Genomic DNA, 16,771 nt, shown 5'->3' with positions numbered 1-16,771 from the left:
TCCCCGCACCCTAAGCCTGTGCACCCCGCCCCCCAGGGCCAGAGGGAGACTCGTGCGTTGGTTTTTCTACACCCTATTGACCTCAAGCTCTCCTCTACACTCCGAAGGGGTCAGCTAGTGGTGAAGGTCAGAGCCTTGTGGGGGGGGGGGTGGGGGTTGTGCTCAAGAGGGAAATGGGGACGTGGGGAGAAGCCGTGGGGAGAGCCTTGCGTGTGTTCTTCGATCTTTGCTCTTTCCGGGATGGCGGGGGTCCTGAAGCAGGGAAAAGGCGGCCCCGGGGAGTTGCTGCTGCGGCTGCAGCACTCCGGAATCCTAAGGCGCCGGGAGCTGGGGGGCGGGCGCGCTGCAGGGGTTGGAGACGTCTGAGACTGGAGAGCGCGCTCTCCCCCCACCCCCACTTCCAGGGAGCCTGTGCGGGAGGCACAATTGTGAGTGCGTGGTTCGCTACACGAGTGGCAGTTCCCAGCCAGACTGGGCGCCCCCGTCCTGCGCGCAGCGCAGCTACCCTTTCGCCCAAATTACTCCCAGCCCGCCTCTCGCACCACCCTAGCTCGCTTATGGTCCAGTTCTGCGTTCGTGGGGTGCCGTTTCTTTCCACCTGGACCTCCGGGGGCAACGCCCGGCCTTCCCCGACGGCCCCGAAGTCCGGCCAGTTTCTAAGGAGTCTAGAAACATCTAAGGAGCACAGACTCAGCTGGGAGCAGAGGGCGGGGAGAGAAGACTGTGACTTTTGGATTGGCACGATCGGCTGCATGTGGCCCACGACGAGCAGCCCCCGCCACCTCCCGAAGCCGCCGCTGAAGCCCCAGGGGAGCGCGGAGGAGGAACTGCTCCCGCATATCTAGTCCCGCGAAGGTGTGGGGGTCAGGGTTGGTCTCCCCCGCCCGTCCTTTTCTGACTTGACGGCTCAGCCCGCTTCCAGGGCAGCCATTGCCATGGAGACCCCCGAGGCTGTAAAGTCAGGTATCCAGGTGGGCGGCGGCTCCTGCGCCGCGGAGCCCCCCAAGTAAGGAGCAAGCGCCCTGGCGTGGCCCGGCCCCCGCGAGAGGAGAGAAGGCGGAGGAGCGGCGTTAGCAGCTCGAGGAGCAGCGCGCCCCGCCAGGGCTAGAGGCAGGCGCGCGAGGCTGGCGCCACCGTCTCAGCAGGGGAGCGGGGGCTGCCCCGGGTGCGGGTGAGTGGCGCGGCTCCAGGCCACGAGGGACTGAGGGTCGCGGGACACGGGGAAGGCAGCGGGAGTTTCAGGAGCGGGCCGAGTTTCGGCTCCAGCCGTCTCGTGCGGGGCCTGGCGCGGAGCAGCGAGCAACCCACACCTCCAGGCAGGCGGGAAGCCCAGGGACGGAGAAGCGAGACTCCAGGCGTGGGGCCCAGTTGCGGCAGGACAGCGGGAGCCGTGGGGGCAGCACAGTGGAAAGCTCAGGACCCTCGGCCGCAACCGCCCACGCAGGCAGGGAGCCACGCCAGAGACCCCGCGGAGGCCAGAACTCGGCGGGGCGCGGGAAGAGGGGCGCCCCCGTGCGGTGCTGCCGGGCCGCCTCGGGGCGGCGGCCGGTGCCATGCTCAAGCCCAAGGACCTGTGCCCCAGAGCGGGTACGCGCACCTTCCTGGAGGCCATGCAGGCTGGTAAAGTGCACCTGGCCCGCTTCGTGCTGGATGCGCTAGACCGAAGCATCATCGACTGCCGCGCGGAGCAGGGCCGCACGCCACTCATGGTGGCCGTGGGGCTGCCGGACCCCGCGCTGCGCTCCCGCTTCGTTCGACTACTGCTGGAGCAGGGTGCGGCCGTGAACCTGAAGGATGAGCGCGGCCGCACCGCACTCAGCCTGGCGTGCGAGCGTGGCCACCTGGACGCCGTGCAGCTGCTGGTGCAGTTCAGCGGCGACCCGGAGGCGGCTGACTCGGCGGGCAACAGCCCCGTGATGTGGGCAGCGGCGTGCGGCCACGGGGCGGTGCTCGAGTTCCTGGTGCGCTCTTTCCGCCGTCTCGGCTTGCGCCTCGACCGCACCAACCGTGCTGGCCTTACAGCGCTGCAGCTGGCCGCCGCTCGCGGTCACGGAACCTGCGTGCAGGCCCTCACCGGGCCCTGGGGCCGCGCAGCCGCCGCCGCTGCGGCCGCCGCGGCTCGGGGCTCCAACTCCGACAGCCCCCCTGGCCGTCCGGCTCCCGCGCCCAGCCCGGAGCGCCGACGACCCAGTCCCCGGCGCCTACAGCGGCCTCTCTTGGCGCGCTTTGCGCGAGCGGCCGGCGGCCATGGTCACGGAGGCGAGGCTGGCTCTGGGGGCAAGAGCTCGGGCCGGCACCGGGCGCAGGGGAGCGAGCGGCCCGAGTTGGGCCGGAGCATGAGTCTGGCTCTGGGTGCGGTGACCGAGGAAGAGACGTCTCGACTGAGGGCGGGAGCCCTGATGGTCCGACCACACTCGCCCCAGTCTTCGGGGACTGGGCGGTGGCGTTCGCATGAGGTGCTGGAGGGAGCGCCCCCAACCTTAGCGCAAGCCCCGATCGGCCTTAGCCCCCACCCTGAGGGCGGCCCCGGCTCCGGCCGCTTGGGTTTGCGCCGACGCTCCACAGCTCCAGACATCCCCAGCCTGGTCGGGGAGGCACCAGGGCCCGAGAGCGGCCCGGAATTGGAGGCCAACGCTGTGCCGCACTCGATGCCTGGACCCCAGGCTTGGCAGGCAGACACGGAGGCCGTGGCGTTGCACGCTCAACGGTAAACAGCGTAGCCCTGTTCCCTGCACCTGCCTGCCTCTGCTCCTCTGGGATTTCTCTTCCTTCCACGTCCTCACTTTCCTGGCAGTTTCCCTCCCATCTGTGATCCCAGAACCTGTCCCCACTGCCAAGATAAGTGGCCTTCTCTCTGAAAGGGACCCCTATTATATCTTTTTTGTGCTTGTTGGTATTTTTTAGTATTCCCTGCCTAAGTCTCACCTTCTGTGCAGCCTGCCTTTCCTGACCTGGAAGGGGAGCATGGAGTGGTTCCATGGGCTACAACCTTCCGGGAAGGCGGACCCCCTTCCCTGTGCCCCAAGGCTCAGTCCTGAGTCTGGCTGGCTCTTGCTTGGTCTCCTTCCCATGGCCATGTTTCCGAGTGCGCAGAAGAGTGGACCCAACCAGGGTCTAGCCCCTTCCCTCCCAGTGATGCTGACAATAATGCCACACATGACCTAAGTCCCCTTTCCCTTAAGTGTCGGAGAAGGGGAGCATGGAGATGGGCCTCAGAGACTTTTGGGCAAGAGGGCTGGTTAGGAAGGAATCTTCTAGAGGTCAAGTTTTTCTAGGGAGGATCTCCTGCCTCAAGACAATGAAAACTTGTTTTGCAAGTGGCAGAACCTCTGGTGTTGAATGCTAGTTGTCTCTCGAACCAGCTTCCGGGTAATTCCAGTTCCCGCCTCCTCTTCCCCAGGCCCACCCAGAACTCAACCTCATTGGCAGTGTGGCCCCGGCCAACGCCATCCCCAGGCTCCTCTGCATTTGAGTTCCGTCTTTGGGGTCGTACCCCTCCTGGCCCAGCCTTATCTCCTCTCACTCTCAGAGGCCTGAAATGGAAAGCACTTCTCCCACCCCCAGCTCCTCCCAGCTCCCCCATCCCACACGTGGGTGCTCCTGCAGGGGGGAACTGTTGCGAAGAAGGCACTCTGCTTCATTGTGTTTCTCCCAATCCTCAAAAGAACCCGTGTTTTGCGTCTTTGTATATGAAGCAGAAAGCAGCAGGTCTGATCCAAGGCTTAAGAACCTGACAATGTCTCTTTAAATAGAAGCTCCGCGAGGGGGATAATTGACTGAAGTGTTTGCCACGTTAAACGAGGCGCGCGGGAGTCGGAAGCCCACACTAGCCGCAGGTCCGGGTTTAAATTACATCAAACTCCAGCGAGAGCTGGGAGGAGGCTGTTAAACGGCTCCTGCTTCTCGCTGGGCGGTTAATGGAGGGCAGAGCGGATGATGGATGCAAGAGGTCGAGACCAAGAACCCCTGCCTCTGCCCCAAGGCGTGGGACGCAGGTCCGCCGCCCCCCGCCCCCCGCCCTGCTTCATTACCGGGAAGATTAGTGAGTCAGAGGCAACCGCAGAGAAGTGGTAAAAGGCCCTTTCCTGGCCTGCCCCCCGCCCCGTTCCCTCCCTCCCCGCCCCCTTCTTTGTGCCGGCTTAGCCGGGGGGGAACTAAGCCGGTCTGCCAAATCTCATGCCCCGCCGTGCCCTGCGGAAGCACTAGCTCCTGTCTGTGCACCCAGCCCGCCAGGTGGCGGCGCGTGGAGCTCTTTCTGTGAACCCCGAAGGTTGAGTGTGCTCCCACTTACCTGCGGGAGGGTCTTTTCAAGATGTCCATCTGTCTTTGCAGAATGAAAGGTTTCTCACCAGTAACTCTAAGGGAACTGCCCAGAGGGAGACTTGTGCTGGGAAATTAGGCCTGGGGGTGATGGGTGGCTGATCAGGAGTGGGCCCTGCGGAGGTAGGTATCAGACGATTCCCTAATCTGCCCACCCTTCTAGGCCCGCGAGGCCGCGGGGCTGGGGGGGCGCCCTTACACGGGACGTGATCTCTGGTGTCCCCTGGTGGCAGCACTGCAGTCTCGCTGCGTCCCGGCTCGGAGTTCGGACTCACGGTTTTATCTGAGATCCTCTCTGCTGTTTACTTCTTCCTGTGGGTGCATTTGCCCATAAAATCTTCAAACTCTTGTAGTACATTAAATCCTGATACTTGAAGTCATTTCACAGCAGTGAAGTAAGGGACCATGAACAAAAAAACTCGCATTTGGAGTAGCGGGAGCGCAGACCCTTCACTAAAGACCCCAAGATCTTCCAGGTTGTCTCTGTGTCCTCCGAGGTCCTGCTGTCTTCTGGAAAACTGGAGCTTCCAACCCCTCCTTCGGGATTTCTGGACCGTGGGACCTACTGATCATGCACTGTTTTCTTCTGATGAGCCCTGCTTTTGTTTCTGGGGTGGGTGCTTTGCCCTTCCCCCCACTCCTTTCCCCTCAAACATCTGCCTCCTTTAGTCCACTGTCTTGGTGGTGGGTAAAGGACACAGAAGCTCCTCAAAAGCCAGAAGAAGAGGATGTGGGGCAAGATGGGGGGGTTGGTCACCCCAAGTGCAAACTCCTTTTTTTCCTGATCACTTATCCCCTTGCTTGCTCACTTATTCCCTTTCCGACTGTGTTTAATTTTCATGAAGTTTCTAACGGTGTAAGAATACAAGTATTTTGGCTTCTTCAAAACACCCTGAGGTTTGAGGTGCACATTGTGTTGAAAGTCCTGTATCTTTCAAGTGTCACCGACATGGGGTTTTCTGGTTGAATGTCACCTGCGCCCTCTTTATTGGGTAAACAACCACAAGGGCCCCTCTGTGGAGTTGCCAAGGGCTGGGTAGTTGAAAGTGATGTTTCTAAAAAAACCACAGCTGATCTTTCCTGTCTGAATGAATTGTGTGTCTGACTGACTTGTTCTCGCAGGTTTCTTACCAGGCCCAGCTCAGTGCAAAACTTAAATGTTTCGCCACATTTTGCTCTCCTGAACTTCCTCTCATTGTCTGTCCCAAGGGCATTGGGGGCTGGGTCCTCTCTAGCTCTCTCCACTTTAGAAGAGACTTTCTAAACACTTTGCTTTGCCAACTCTTGTTGCTTTCATCATTGTGAAAATGTACCCATGCCACTGGAAGCCAGTACTCTGAGATCAAACTCAGAACTGGGCTGAGTGAGGCGGAATGACTTACATACGCTCTTTTGGAATGACACTTATGTGCTGGAAGGACTATTAGGACTCAAAAGAATAGTTAATAAATCCAGTGTTGTTCAGTTGGAGAGGTGGCAGGGTGTACTCGCCCCCATCTCTGTGGGTCCCACTGTGGCTGCCTCCAGGAGGTAAGACTCAGGTGCTATTTCTGGCTGAGCTGGTGGGCCTGGAGCCCTGGACCAGGGCAGCCATTTAGGTGTGAATGCTGTGGGGAGCAGGAGATGGTCTGCATGGATTCTTGCTCCTGATTAAGAGGTTTCAGTGAGCCCTGGGCTAGGGGGTAGAATGAGCTCTCAGAAAGGAAGTACTGGAATCAGTGTTAGAGCTAGAAGTTTTAAGAAAATTTCTCCCACCCACCCCACCCCCCAGGACTCAAAGTCCACTTTCTTGATTTCCAGCCACCACACTGCTCTTTCACAACTCCTCACTACGTCCCTCAGTTCTGAGAACCCAAACGGAGACCTCTTTCTCACCAGAGGCAGTTTCAGGCCCCTTCCTACGGACAGCCGAAAGACAGTAGCTTTTCACTTCCAAGGAGAAGCAAATAGGGAAAGGGAGAAGCTGCTGCAGAAAGTGGTCATCAATCCTGGTGGCTGCCCCTGGAGCCCCTGTAGAGCCAGCAAGCAAGAGGTATGGCCCTGGCTTTCCTGGCTGGGCCCCTCTCCCCTGGGAAGGAGAGGCCTGTCTATTTCTCAGCTCTTGCAGTCTCAGGGGTATTTCACTTCCTGTTTCCTTCATTCTCTGCCCTCAGTTTGGGTCCACACGCCACCAGGGGGATTTGAGTTGTCTGTGGACTAGAGTGGCCAGTGGAAAGCTTGTGCCGGGGATGAGAGGGCCACACTAGACGCCTGCTACAGAACACCCAGCTCAGAGACAGCCGGCTCCACTCCCAGAGACAAGAGGAAGTCCAGAGGTTTTGAACACTCAGTTTAATTTAAAACAGGCACAAGTGCAAACAGTTCACAAAAATTTCTAGGGAAGATGCTTCTGTTTTCAAAACTCTGACCCTTAAAAAAAAATCCTTTTTTTTTCTTTTTCTTGTTTCTTTTTTGCCCCAAAACAGGCCATTAGGGAGCAGAGAAATCTAAAAATATGATGTAGTTAGGGTCCGGACTCCTGGTGTTCTTCCCTGTCTCCCAACAGCCCTGAAAGGAGGAGGAGGAGGCCAAGGAGACGGGTGCCTGAGGGGCAGTGAGGGGCAGACGGTTGGCACAAATGGGGTGTCCATCCTCTTGACATGATGGGGCCCCAGGAGCTGGTTCACATCTGCCCCAGACCAGGATTTTGGAAAGAAAAGGGTCCCTGATGTCCTGGTTATTGAGATGAAGCTCACAGGTGAAACAGGCACGCTCGGGCCCTCAGACTCCACAGCGCGGGAGAGACCGGGCCCCGTGCGGCCCACGGGGTGTGCTCGTCTCCACACAGACCACTGGTCAGGCAGAGACGCAGGACTTTCGGGTGGGAAGTCGGACGAGGGAAGCCGGTCCCCTTAGAGCAGAACTCAGTGGGGAAGAGGACGAGGAAGCCTAACCGAAGGGGCCAGGCTGTGGGGGTGGCCTTCTTCCACGTACACACACACTCACACATACACACACGCGGGCATGTGCACTCCTTAAAGTGACACCACCTTGGCCACCAGGCCCAGTATTTCTCTTTCACCCAGAAAATGTCCCTTCCCCGCCCATGGCCTGCAAACGGGCTGCCCACAGCTGTGAGCGGCCATGCACAAGGGTGCAGCACAGGGTCCGGAAGCGGGTGCAGGTGGGGCTGTGCCTGTAGGAAGGCAGACCAAGGGAAGGAGGTGGGTGCGGGTGATAAAAGCCTTCCCTGGGACCCTCTCCAGACACCAGGGTTTGGAAGTGGAGCTGAGAGCAGCGAGTATCCTGGTGAAGACAAGCACTCCGCCCTCTTGGGTAGCCTGGGATGCCCTTAAAAAAATCTCAGCAGCCTTTTCTGCTGTGTTGGCTGCAGTGGCCAGAAATGCTGGTCTCTGTGTGTGTCTTAGAAATATCCCTGTGCAAATAACAAAGGGTCATTCTGAAAAAGGGGTCTCCATCATCCCAAAGGCAACTGGGGACTCTCTTGTGAGGGGAGAGAGACTGAGGGGCAGGTCCGGCCTGGCCCGGTGGGCTGAAGGGCAGGAGGGTGGGGGTGGGGTTTCACATTCAATCTTTGGAGAGAATACTGAGAGAATGAGGCAAGCAGGCCCTGCCAGCAAGCTGGTTGCCCAGTGTCCCCTGCCTGTGGGCACAGGTGGCAGGTGCACTCTGGAGGTGGGCTCAGCCGGTGGAGGTCTGCTTGCGGTAGAGCTGGATCAGGGGTACCAGGCACTCAGGGAGCCCAGTCTGCAGCAGGAAGGGATGGTCCAGGAGCTCCTGGGCCGTGGCTCTCTCCTGGGGGTCCCGCACCAGCATCCGTTCCAGGAAGTCTCGCAGCACTGGGGAAACCTGTGGAGACAGGGCAGTGAGAAAAAGCTCCGATCTGTAGTCATGCTGGGGCGACCCATACGTCCGGCCCCACCATCATCTCAAAGTCTTAAATTCTCTCTTTTCTTCCTGCTTCCTTCCAGGTCTAACACTTCTGGGATTAGCAGGAAGGTAAAGAAAAATCAGCATCAGTTCAGCAAGAGTGGCCAGTTTGCCTCTAGGGGGTGCTGCTGAGCAATAGAATTAGGATTCCTGGAGCCCTGGGGGAGCCAAGCTCTAAATACAGCCCATTCCACACCCGCTTCCTCTGGGCTCTCTGTGCAAAGGGGCATGGGATCAGTATCAGTGATGCAGCCCTGTGTTTATCACTAATCTCCAGCAAGTTGCAGTTTTCTCTAGACCTCAGTTTTCTCGTCTGCAAAATGGGCTAATAATAAATTGTGCTTGTTCTGTCTGCCACAAAGGGCTTTAATGAGGATAAAGAAAGAGGTCAGGGAGGAAGAAGTGTTTTTGAAAAATAGAAAAGAACAAGGTGGGCCCTGAAAAGGAAGATTTCTTTGTTGCTATAAGCCTTAGAGTCAAGTCAAGGACTTATCTTGGTTATTTTTGAGTCAGTACCTTGAGGTGAGGTAAGTCTTGGGCTATTAGAGAAGGCTAAAGGCTACCTCCTCTGGGTAACTAGTCAACTGGAAATCTCCCCTATCTGCTAATGGTGGGGTCAGCAGTGGTCCCCCAAAACCTGCCATCTCAGAGGTGTTTCCCATCCTGTGTTAGAGCCACCAGACTTCAACCCTCTGGGACACTTCTCACTCTGGCCGCCAGATGGCAGTGACATTGTGCAGCCCTGTGCTGACCTGGCCTCCAGACAGGTGTCCACAAGTAAGGCCTGCTGGTTTGGGTAGATTTGGTAGAAAAGGGTTACACACAAACACACACACACACACACACACACACACACACACACACACACACACACAGAGGTTTTAAGGGAAAAACTGTGGCTCGGATGTGGCCAGGATGTGCAGTGATGGAGGAGAAGCCGATTCAGGGTGACAGACTGGGGAGTGCCGTGCCAAGGCGCAGCTCCCGGACGGCTGGGGCTGCAGGGTTCCTGCTCAGTTCGCATCTCTAGATTCCTCCCCAGATCACCGGGGATTCCTGGCAGCCTTGCCCTCCCTTCTCTTGAGCTCCTGTCGATCTCCTGCAGGTAGAAACTTGCTGGAGGGATCGTGGGAGTCTGTATACTGACGTGGCTCCATGCCTAGGTGCAGGTTTTGTGTGGAGAAGGAGAAGCCTTTTCCAGGAACCCAGATTCTCTGGCTTCTGTGAAAGGGAGAGGCTGGGCCTGGGAGCCCAGGCCCTGGTCCTCCAAATTTCAGGGAGATGGGGTCTGTGGGGTCACACCTTCATGCACCCACTGACCTTATGAGAATTTCTCAGCTTGGGTGGGGCGCTGTCCCGGAGCCTCTTCATGGCTTGCACCGGGGAGTCACTGAAGTAGGGTGGCTCCCCATCCACCATCTCAATCACCATGATGCCCAGAGACCAGATATCCACCTGCAGGAGGAGAATGTCCCTGACTCCGCGGGCAGAGTCTGACCCCTGGGTAGCAGCACACTGCAGGGGAGGGGCACCGCTGCTCCCAGTTCTCCTTAGTGATTTAACCTCCTTTCTGGACACTTGCCCTGTGAGCAGTTGCTTCCTGTGTGAGTGACCTTGACTAGGGATACTCTCTGAGAAAGGTTACCATGTACGGGAAAGCCTGGCCATACCCTACCTTGCCCTTGAGCTGGGGACAAGCATTTTGGAGACCAGTTTGTGGCAGCAAAGTCACAGGCAAGAGTAGACCCATCCAAGAAGGGACAGTGGGCAGTGGGGTAGGGTCTTGAGTAAGTGAGGACCTGAGAACCAGGGCTATTTCTGGTGGGAGGGGACCCAAAGTGGAAGAGTGCCCCAGCCTCTTCTGGGAGGACTGGGGGATAGAGGGAGTGGTTACCTCGGTGGCATACGGAGACCTGGAGATCACTTCTGGGGCCATCCAGTAGGGAGTTCCCACCAGGGACTTCCTCTTAGGGACGTCTTTGCTGATCTGAGCGCAGAACCCGAAGTCAGACAGTTTCACCTGGGGGTCAGGCAGGAGGGAAAAAGGGGAGTGGTGAACTAGGAGGGGCCATGCTGGGTGCAGGGAAGTGGGGGTGTGGGGGTGCCAGGGTGGGGAGGTCCCTACCCTGCCATCAAGGGTCAGAAGGATGGAGTCACTCTTGATGTCCCGGTGTATGACACCCTGGGCATGCAGGTAAGCCAGGGCCTGCAGCACGGCCTCACACACAGTGGCAATCTGCTCCTCGTTCAGCCTGGACAGGGAAGGAAGGGCCACCGTCGGAAGAGAATGTTAGCTGTGGCTGGGCTGCAGGACAGACGGGCTGAGGGAGTAGGGCCCCCGGCAGCAGGCCCCACAGTTCCTGGCGGTGTGTGCGGAAGCCCTGTTAGGACGGAGCCCTGGAGGAAGTGGGCCTGCGCCGGGGCTAGAAACCACCTGGTCCTCTCACTGCCCGGGGTCCTTGGGTCCTATTAACCCCAATAGACAGGGGGTACTTGGGGCAATCTGAGAGTTCCACCAAGTCTGCTGGGCCCCCGGCTGCCTGACATCCCTGCCAGGGCAATAGTGGGGCAGCCAGCACTCGGGATCCAGTCCCCAGCTGCCCACCTGACTTGGGAGATGATGTCGGTGAGGGCCCCGCCCTGCAGGAACTCCATCAGCACCCACAGCTCCTCGCCCACCAGGTAGCTCTTGTACATCTCCACCACGTTGAGGTGCTGGTAGTCCCGCATGATCACCACCTGGGGGCGGGTGGGGATGCCTGAGTTCTGGGCAGACCCCACCGCCCTGCTGGCACCTGTCCGGCCTGGCCTGGCTCGGTGCTCACTGCCCATCCCAGATGCCCACCCACATCCACCCTCTCCTCCCACCTCATTAAAGAGCAGCTCCCTGCGCTGCTGCTTCCTGAGGTCCATCATCTTGACGGCCACCTGGCGGCCCGAGTGCTTCTCCCGGGCCAGGCAGACAATGCCCGTGGAGCCCTCGCCAATCTTCACATAGCTGTCCAGCAGCAGCCGGGGGTCACCCTGGTCCACCACCATCCTGAGTGCAGCCTTGAACTGCTCGTGTGTCACGATGCCCGTGTCCTCACCAGCCAGGGCGCCCTTGGCTACCGTGGGGTCCTGGGGCAGGTACAGGTTGCTGGTGCTGATCTGGGTGTGCCGGGTTCGCGGGGAGCCAGCAGGAGAAGGCCGGCCGGGAGGAGGGCCAGCGGCGGGGGCTGCGCGGAGGGACTTCTGGGGGCTGCTGGTATCTGAGGTGGTCAGAGGGCTGAAGGTCCCCATGGGCTGGTCTGAGGGCAAGGACTGGGCCTTGGCCACCAGGCTTGTGGGGGAGTCTTTCTGTGGTGGTGGGAATGAGGAGCTGGGCTGCGGGGAAAAGCAACAGAAAGAGGTTGGTCATGGGGATGTCTGGAGCAAACGTCCCACAGCAGAGGGGGGCTGCCCTGACGCCCGGACGCGGGCCAGGTTAATCACCAGGGCATCGGGCCAAGCTGGGGCGGTGCCGCAAGCAAAGCTTTTCAAATGGCGCAGAAGCTAAACCCCAGTCCTGCTTGGGAAACCAACCCCCACTGTTCCCAGGTGAGCAGACCACATGAGAACTCTGTGCATCCAACTTGCCTGCTTCCGGGAAGACAAAGAAAGCAGAGTCCTTGGGGCGTCCTTGTGCTAGCTAGGTGTTTCTTCCTGGGGAGTTGACAGCCAGACCCTAGAGAGGCCACTGGGAGGCAGTGCTCCCTCTGCGGCGGGGCTGTGCCGGTGTTCTGGGTCAGAGGCAGCTGCTCCCGGGGCTCTCGGCCCAAGGGCCCATGCAAGCAAAGCACCGTTGCATGCCCCACGGAGGACCTCAGGGCCATATTTCCATCTGGGGGTTTTCGGGTCACCCCTGGGCTGAGATGCGGTGCCAGAGAGAACTGGGATCAGGAGGGTAGGTCCAGCCAAACCCAACCCTTGGGGCCAGGGATCCTGGGGGGGTTTCTAAGGGCTCCTCTCCAGAGGAGCCCCTCTACTTGCTCTCAAGCACAAAACTCCTGGCTGGGGACCACCCATAAGGAAGGGACAGCAGGGCCTGTCCATGTGGGTCGGGAGGGAAGCTGGAGCTGAGTGGCAGACTGGCCCCCCCCCATAAGCCCTGCACAGCCCACCCCTGGAAGCCTCTGAGGCTCCCTGATTTTCTAGGCCCGGAGTCTCCAGTCCTGCCAGAAAATGACCCCCAACTTTGGGGTGCTCCCCATGCAGCTGGTGGTGTGCGACATGATATGAATTATGTTTTTAAGAGAGACACAGGGACCGGGCCCTAAGCAACCCAACGGGAGCCTCGGGGCTGCAGAGAGGCCCTCTCAAGGCTCCTCGGAGCCCATCGCAGGCGACGTCTAGGTGCTGCTGGCTCCCGCTCCTGGTTCCTGGACTTGCCTCCACTTCCAGGAAGCGTTCTCAAGCAGTAAGTTTGGGCTGAGCTGCTTGCTCGGGGACCCCAAGTCTGGGCCCTGGGTCCCCTGGGCTCAGCCAGAGCCTTCCCAGCCTCTGCAGCACCCCTCCCTGGGCTTCGGGGCTCCCACCCTGACCACAGTCCCCAGCCTTGTCCAGGGTCAAGCAGGTGTCCCTGCCTGCAGAGAGCTGAGAGCCCAGCTCTCAGCCGTGGCCTGGGACACGGGACACAGGGGTGGTACGGCCAGACTTGGTCACCTCCTCAGGGACAGGTCCAAGTGTCCCCTCAATGGCCCTGCTGCCTGTTTCCACAAGGAGGGAACTTTCACTCAATGTCACCACAGGAAAGGACCAGGTGAAACTTGATAAACCACACCAAGAAAGGGAAAGGAGACAGGTACGAAATCAAGGAATTATTATGGGCTCCGAATTCATTCCGGAGTTCCTTGTGCATCTGAGACCTCGTCTTCTGCAGGGAGCCGTGAGCAGAGTCGTGGGCGGAGTTACAGCGGTGCTCTGCTGCCTTCCTGGCCACGGCCACGGTAGCAGCACTGGGCTCCCCGGTTGTGGGTTTGGGGCTGCACTGTAAGTGCCCCAAAGGCAGAGGCTATTTAAAGAATAATAATGGCCCTGGCTGGTGTAGCTCAATGGATTGAGCACAGGCCTGCGAACCAAAAGATCGTGGTTTGATTCCCCGTCAGGGCACATGCCTGGGTTGCAGGCCAGTTCCCAGCAGGGGATGCACAAGAAGCAACCATACATTGATATTTCTCTCCTTCTCTCCTTCCCTTCCCTTCTAAAGATAAATAAATAAATTAAAAAAATTTTTTTAAGGAGTTTGTACTGCATCTTTAAAAAAAAGAATAATAAAGCCATTCATTGCAGATTTAACACTTGGATGAGGTCCTTAGATGCATTATCTCGTTTAAGTCCCAGAACCCTGTGGGCTGTTTCATGATCTCATGGGTACTCTTATCATCACATTTGTAGGTGAGGAAACAGGGTCGGAAAGGCTAAGTAACTTGCCCAGAGTCACTGAGCAGTGAGGGGCGAGGCAGACTCCAGCCTGGTCGGCCTACTCCCTGGCCCCTGCGCATGGTTCTATGGGTGTCATATATCATTGGCATATAATGGAGTTCCCAGTACACAGCAGGGGCTTAACAAAAGTTTGCTGATTATCGAGGTCTTCTGACATGGCCTTTCTACCTCTAAGTGGAAACACTTCTGAATTCCCCAGATTTATAACTGTCGTGTCTCTTTGGCCTCCCCACCCCCACTCGAGGTGTTTTGCTCTTTAGCCAAAGTGAGTGACCGCAGGCCGAGCTGCCTGGGCCAAGTCTGAGCACCTGGTGCCACAGGTGCTCCTGCAGCCACTCCCGGGCGGCCGTGGCCATCGGCAGCCTGGCCTCCCTGCACTGCTGCTGTGGGCTGGGCCAACGGTTCCTGGGGCTGTGAGGGAGGAGCAAGCTGGACGCCCCATCTGTGTGGCGATTTGCCTAAAGCAGTGGTTCTCGACTGGGAGTGACTTTGCCACTCAAGGGAAGTTTGGCCATATCTGGAAGGATTTTTGGTTGTCCCATCAGCGGGGTGCTGCTGAAGTCTAGGGGGTAGAGACCAGAGATGCTACTAAATGTCCTACAATACACAGGACAGACCCCGTGACAAGGGATGATCCAGATGATCCAAACGCCAACAGTGCAGGGTTGAGAAGCTCTGGCTCCGAGTGGCTCAGAGGAGGTCTCAGCCCTGCCTCAGAGGCCTGGCTTAGGGTATTTATGTAGAAACATGTGCCCGGAGTGCCGAGAAGGAAAGTTCTCCACTGAACTTGAAGCCGTGGTGTCTCCAAGCCCAAGACAACCACCACCGCCCACTGTGGGTGCGGGGCCAGCCCTGCACACCGGCAGCAGGGCCCGTAGGGGGCGCCCAGTACAGTGTGAGGGCACAGCCCCAGGCTGGGAGGCAGCCCTCGCCAGGCTGTGGGGTGCTGCCAGGAGCCCAGAAACATGTGTGTCGGTGCCCAGCCCAGTGCTGGCACCCCCTCTCTCCAAGTCCCTGTAGCCCCTCAAACCCTAGAGGGAGGGAGCAGTCAAGCTCCCATTGCCCCTTCCCTGGCAGGGGGTGCTGTGCTGCTCCCACCTTGGTTTTCCGGGGGACGGCTCCCCAGGGGCACAGACTTTCCAGACCCCTCTGCTCACAGACACTCTCCTTCGTCACAAACCACTTCTCTATGTGTCCCCAGGCCTCCACCCTGCAGGGGAGCCGGGTCCACTGTCCCCGTGCGGGGCTGGAGGACACAAGGCTCAGAGCCTTCCCTGGGTGCGTGGGTCCAGGCCCCTCCCCCACTGCCCACTGCGAGGGGACGGACCAGGCTTGTCTTCCTCCAGGGAGGGGAGCCACGGAGTCTCTGAGGTCTGACGCTGAACCCTCCGGCTGCCGCCTGCCCCTCAGGAAGGAGCTAGAGAGCATGTGGCTGCCCAGACAGCTGAGCCTTCCTTCACTGACTCACGAGTGACACCTGGGGGCTGCCGCGCCCTCTCTGAGTCAGTCTACTCATCTGCCAAACGGGAAAGGATGTTACTGTCACCGCAGGCAGGATGCCATACGGCTCGTAAGAAGCAAAACTGTTCTCCTCTGCCCAGGAATGTCACCATGAGGTCCTCCTTCACTGTTTCCTTTTTTATAAGAAAAATGTGCACATTTGAGACTGTCGCACAGGCCAAACGTCAGTTCTCCGGCTCCCTCCGGACCCAGGCGGATTCAATCCTCTAGCTTTTCGTACCAGACACGAACTCAAAATTAATCACTACAGAAATATGACACAAAATCACCACCACTGAAAAAAGGGCAGGCAGGCATCCTCACTAGAGGCGGGACACTGCTGAATGCTGGTCAGGAGAGGCAGTGCGGGGCCTCTGGGGCAGGTGAGGGGTGGGGGTGACAAGAAGGTCCGAGAAGAGGGAGGCAGACAGGCCTCGCCCTGCCCACGGTCGGAGCCCTCCTCTCCGCTGGGGCCTGGGCGGGGGCTGCTGGGCACCCGGGACAGGCGAAGGTCTGGGCTTCTGTGGTTAAAGATGCCGCCTTTTCAGGGGGTGTCTGCCAGTTAGTGCGGTCCACCTAGACCCACCCCAGAGGGCAGGCGTGTGAGCTGCCTGTACCACAAGCCCCTCCAAGGTGCCCCTGGAAAACGACCTGGAGCACAACCTCTGACTCGTGTGAAGCCTTCGGAGGAGGGCTGAGCTGGTTCAGGACAGAACCCTCAGTCAGGGCTGAGCTGACTTCTTGATTATTTCGTCCCCTCAGGCTGTCCCCAACCCAACCTGGTAGATGGGAAAGGCCAGGCAGGACGCGAGTCCCCGATACACATCCCCCAGGCCAGCCCTTGGCCCGGCCCTGCCAAGAATGGCCCCAGAGAGCAGCCCCCGACATACCTTGCTCTGTGGTGTGGGGCCTGGCTTGCTGCTGCTCAGAGGGGCCGTGGCAGGAGTCGACAGGAACATGCTCCGGAACAGCCTGTGCTTCAGGCTGCTCTCCTGGGTCTTGGGGCTGGGGCTGCCCTCCCCACCCGGCCTGCCTGCCGCTGAGCCCACCAGGCAGGACTGTGGCCGGGCCTCCTCAGGGCCATGTCTGGCAGCCTTGGTCCCACGCCTTCCGGCGGCTACAGGGGGTGAGGTACTGGGTGGGGAGCTTTGCAGGCAGGCGCCCAGTTGCAGGCAGCGCTGCGTGGCACCCTGAAACTCGGCAGGGCCCAGGGACTGTGCCTTGGTGGCCAGCCCATTGGGCAGGACCCGTGGGCTCTGTGGTTCTGGCCATGGCATCTGCTGGCGGCCTGCCGGTGCGCCCCCATTGCAGCTGAGGTAGAGGCCGTGAGGGTCAGTGCGCTCAGACTGGGGGCTCTGCAGATACATGTCCGGGTCAGCAGCCCAGGGCTCCTCCCCTAACAGCCCCAGGGACTGTGCCCGCCGTCGGCTGGTGGGGCTGCGGCCACGCAGGGTGTTGGAGCTGATGACCGACAACTTCTGGATGTCGTTGAGCAGCCCCGAGATGTAGCCGTCCATGGGCACAGAGCTGCCCCGCACCACGGTCTGCAGGTGAGAGC

At 59.3% G+C, this 16,771-nt stretch overlaps 2 protein-coding genes across 8 annotated transcripts in view; one reads left to right on the top strand and one right to left on the bottom strand.

Annotated features, from left to right (window-relative positions):
• Nucleotides 1-1,553: 1,553 nt before the first annotated feature.
• ANKRD63 (ankyrin repeat domain 63) lies at nt 1,554-2,711 on the top strand. The gene has a single exon (XM_037161719.2). The coding sequence runs from the start codon at nt 1,554-1,556 to the stop codon at nt 2,709-2,711; it is 1,158 nt and encodes a 385-aa protein (XP_037017614.2).
• A 4,062-nt stretch (nt 2,712-6,773) lies between these two features.
• Nucleotides 6,774-16,771, bottom strand: part of PAK6 (p21 (RAC1) activated kinase 6) — a 36,793-nt gene continuing 26,795 nt past the window's right edge. For all 7 annotated transcript variants that reach the window (XM_053665159.1, XM_053665154.1, XM_053665146.1 and 4 more), the window contains 7 exons: nt 16,104-16,757; nt 11,119-11,616; nt 10,856-10,989; nt 10,376-10,502; nt 10,145-10,270; nt 9,571-9,705; nt 6,774-8,169 (listed from right to left, as the gene is read on the bottom strand). In XM_053665159.1, the coding sequence (XP_053521134.1) occupies nt 8,002-8,169; nt 9,571-9,705; nt 10,145-10,270; nt 10,376-10,502; nt 10,856-10,989; nt 11,119-11,616; nt 16,104-16,757 (1,842 nt within the window). In that variant the 3' untranslated portion in view covers nt 6,774-8,001. The remainder of the gene's footprint in view (nt 8,170-9,570; nt 9,706-10,144; nt 10,271-10,375; nt 10,503-10,855; nt 10,990-11,118; nt 11,617-16,103; nt 16,758-16,771) is intronic.

This window comes from Artibeus jamaicensis, unplaced genomic scaffold (assembly GCF_021234435.1).
Source record: "Artibeus jamaicensis isolate MK-2021 breed Jamaican fruit bat unplaced genomic scaffold, CSHL_Jam_final contig_1132, whole genome shotgun sequence".
Classification (NCBI taxonomy): domain Eukaryota; kingdom Metazoa; phylum Chordata; class Mammalia; order Chiroptera; family Phyllostomidae; genus Artibeus; species Artibeus jamaicensis.
Note: the sequence above shows the minus strand (reverse complement) of the source record. Positions and strands in the feature narration are given on the sequence as shown.

Bases quoted from the DNA above. Each gene is read 5' to 3' on its own strand.
- ANKRD63 (XM_037161719.2), top strand. From the start codon at position 1,554: ATGCTCAAGCCCAAGGACCTGTGCCCCAGAGCGGGTACGCGCACCTTC.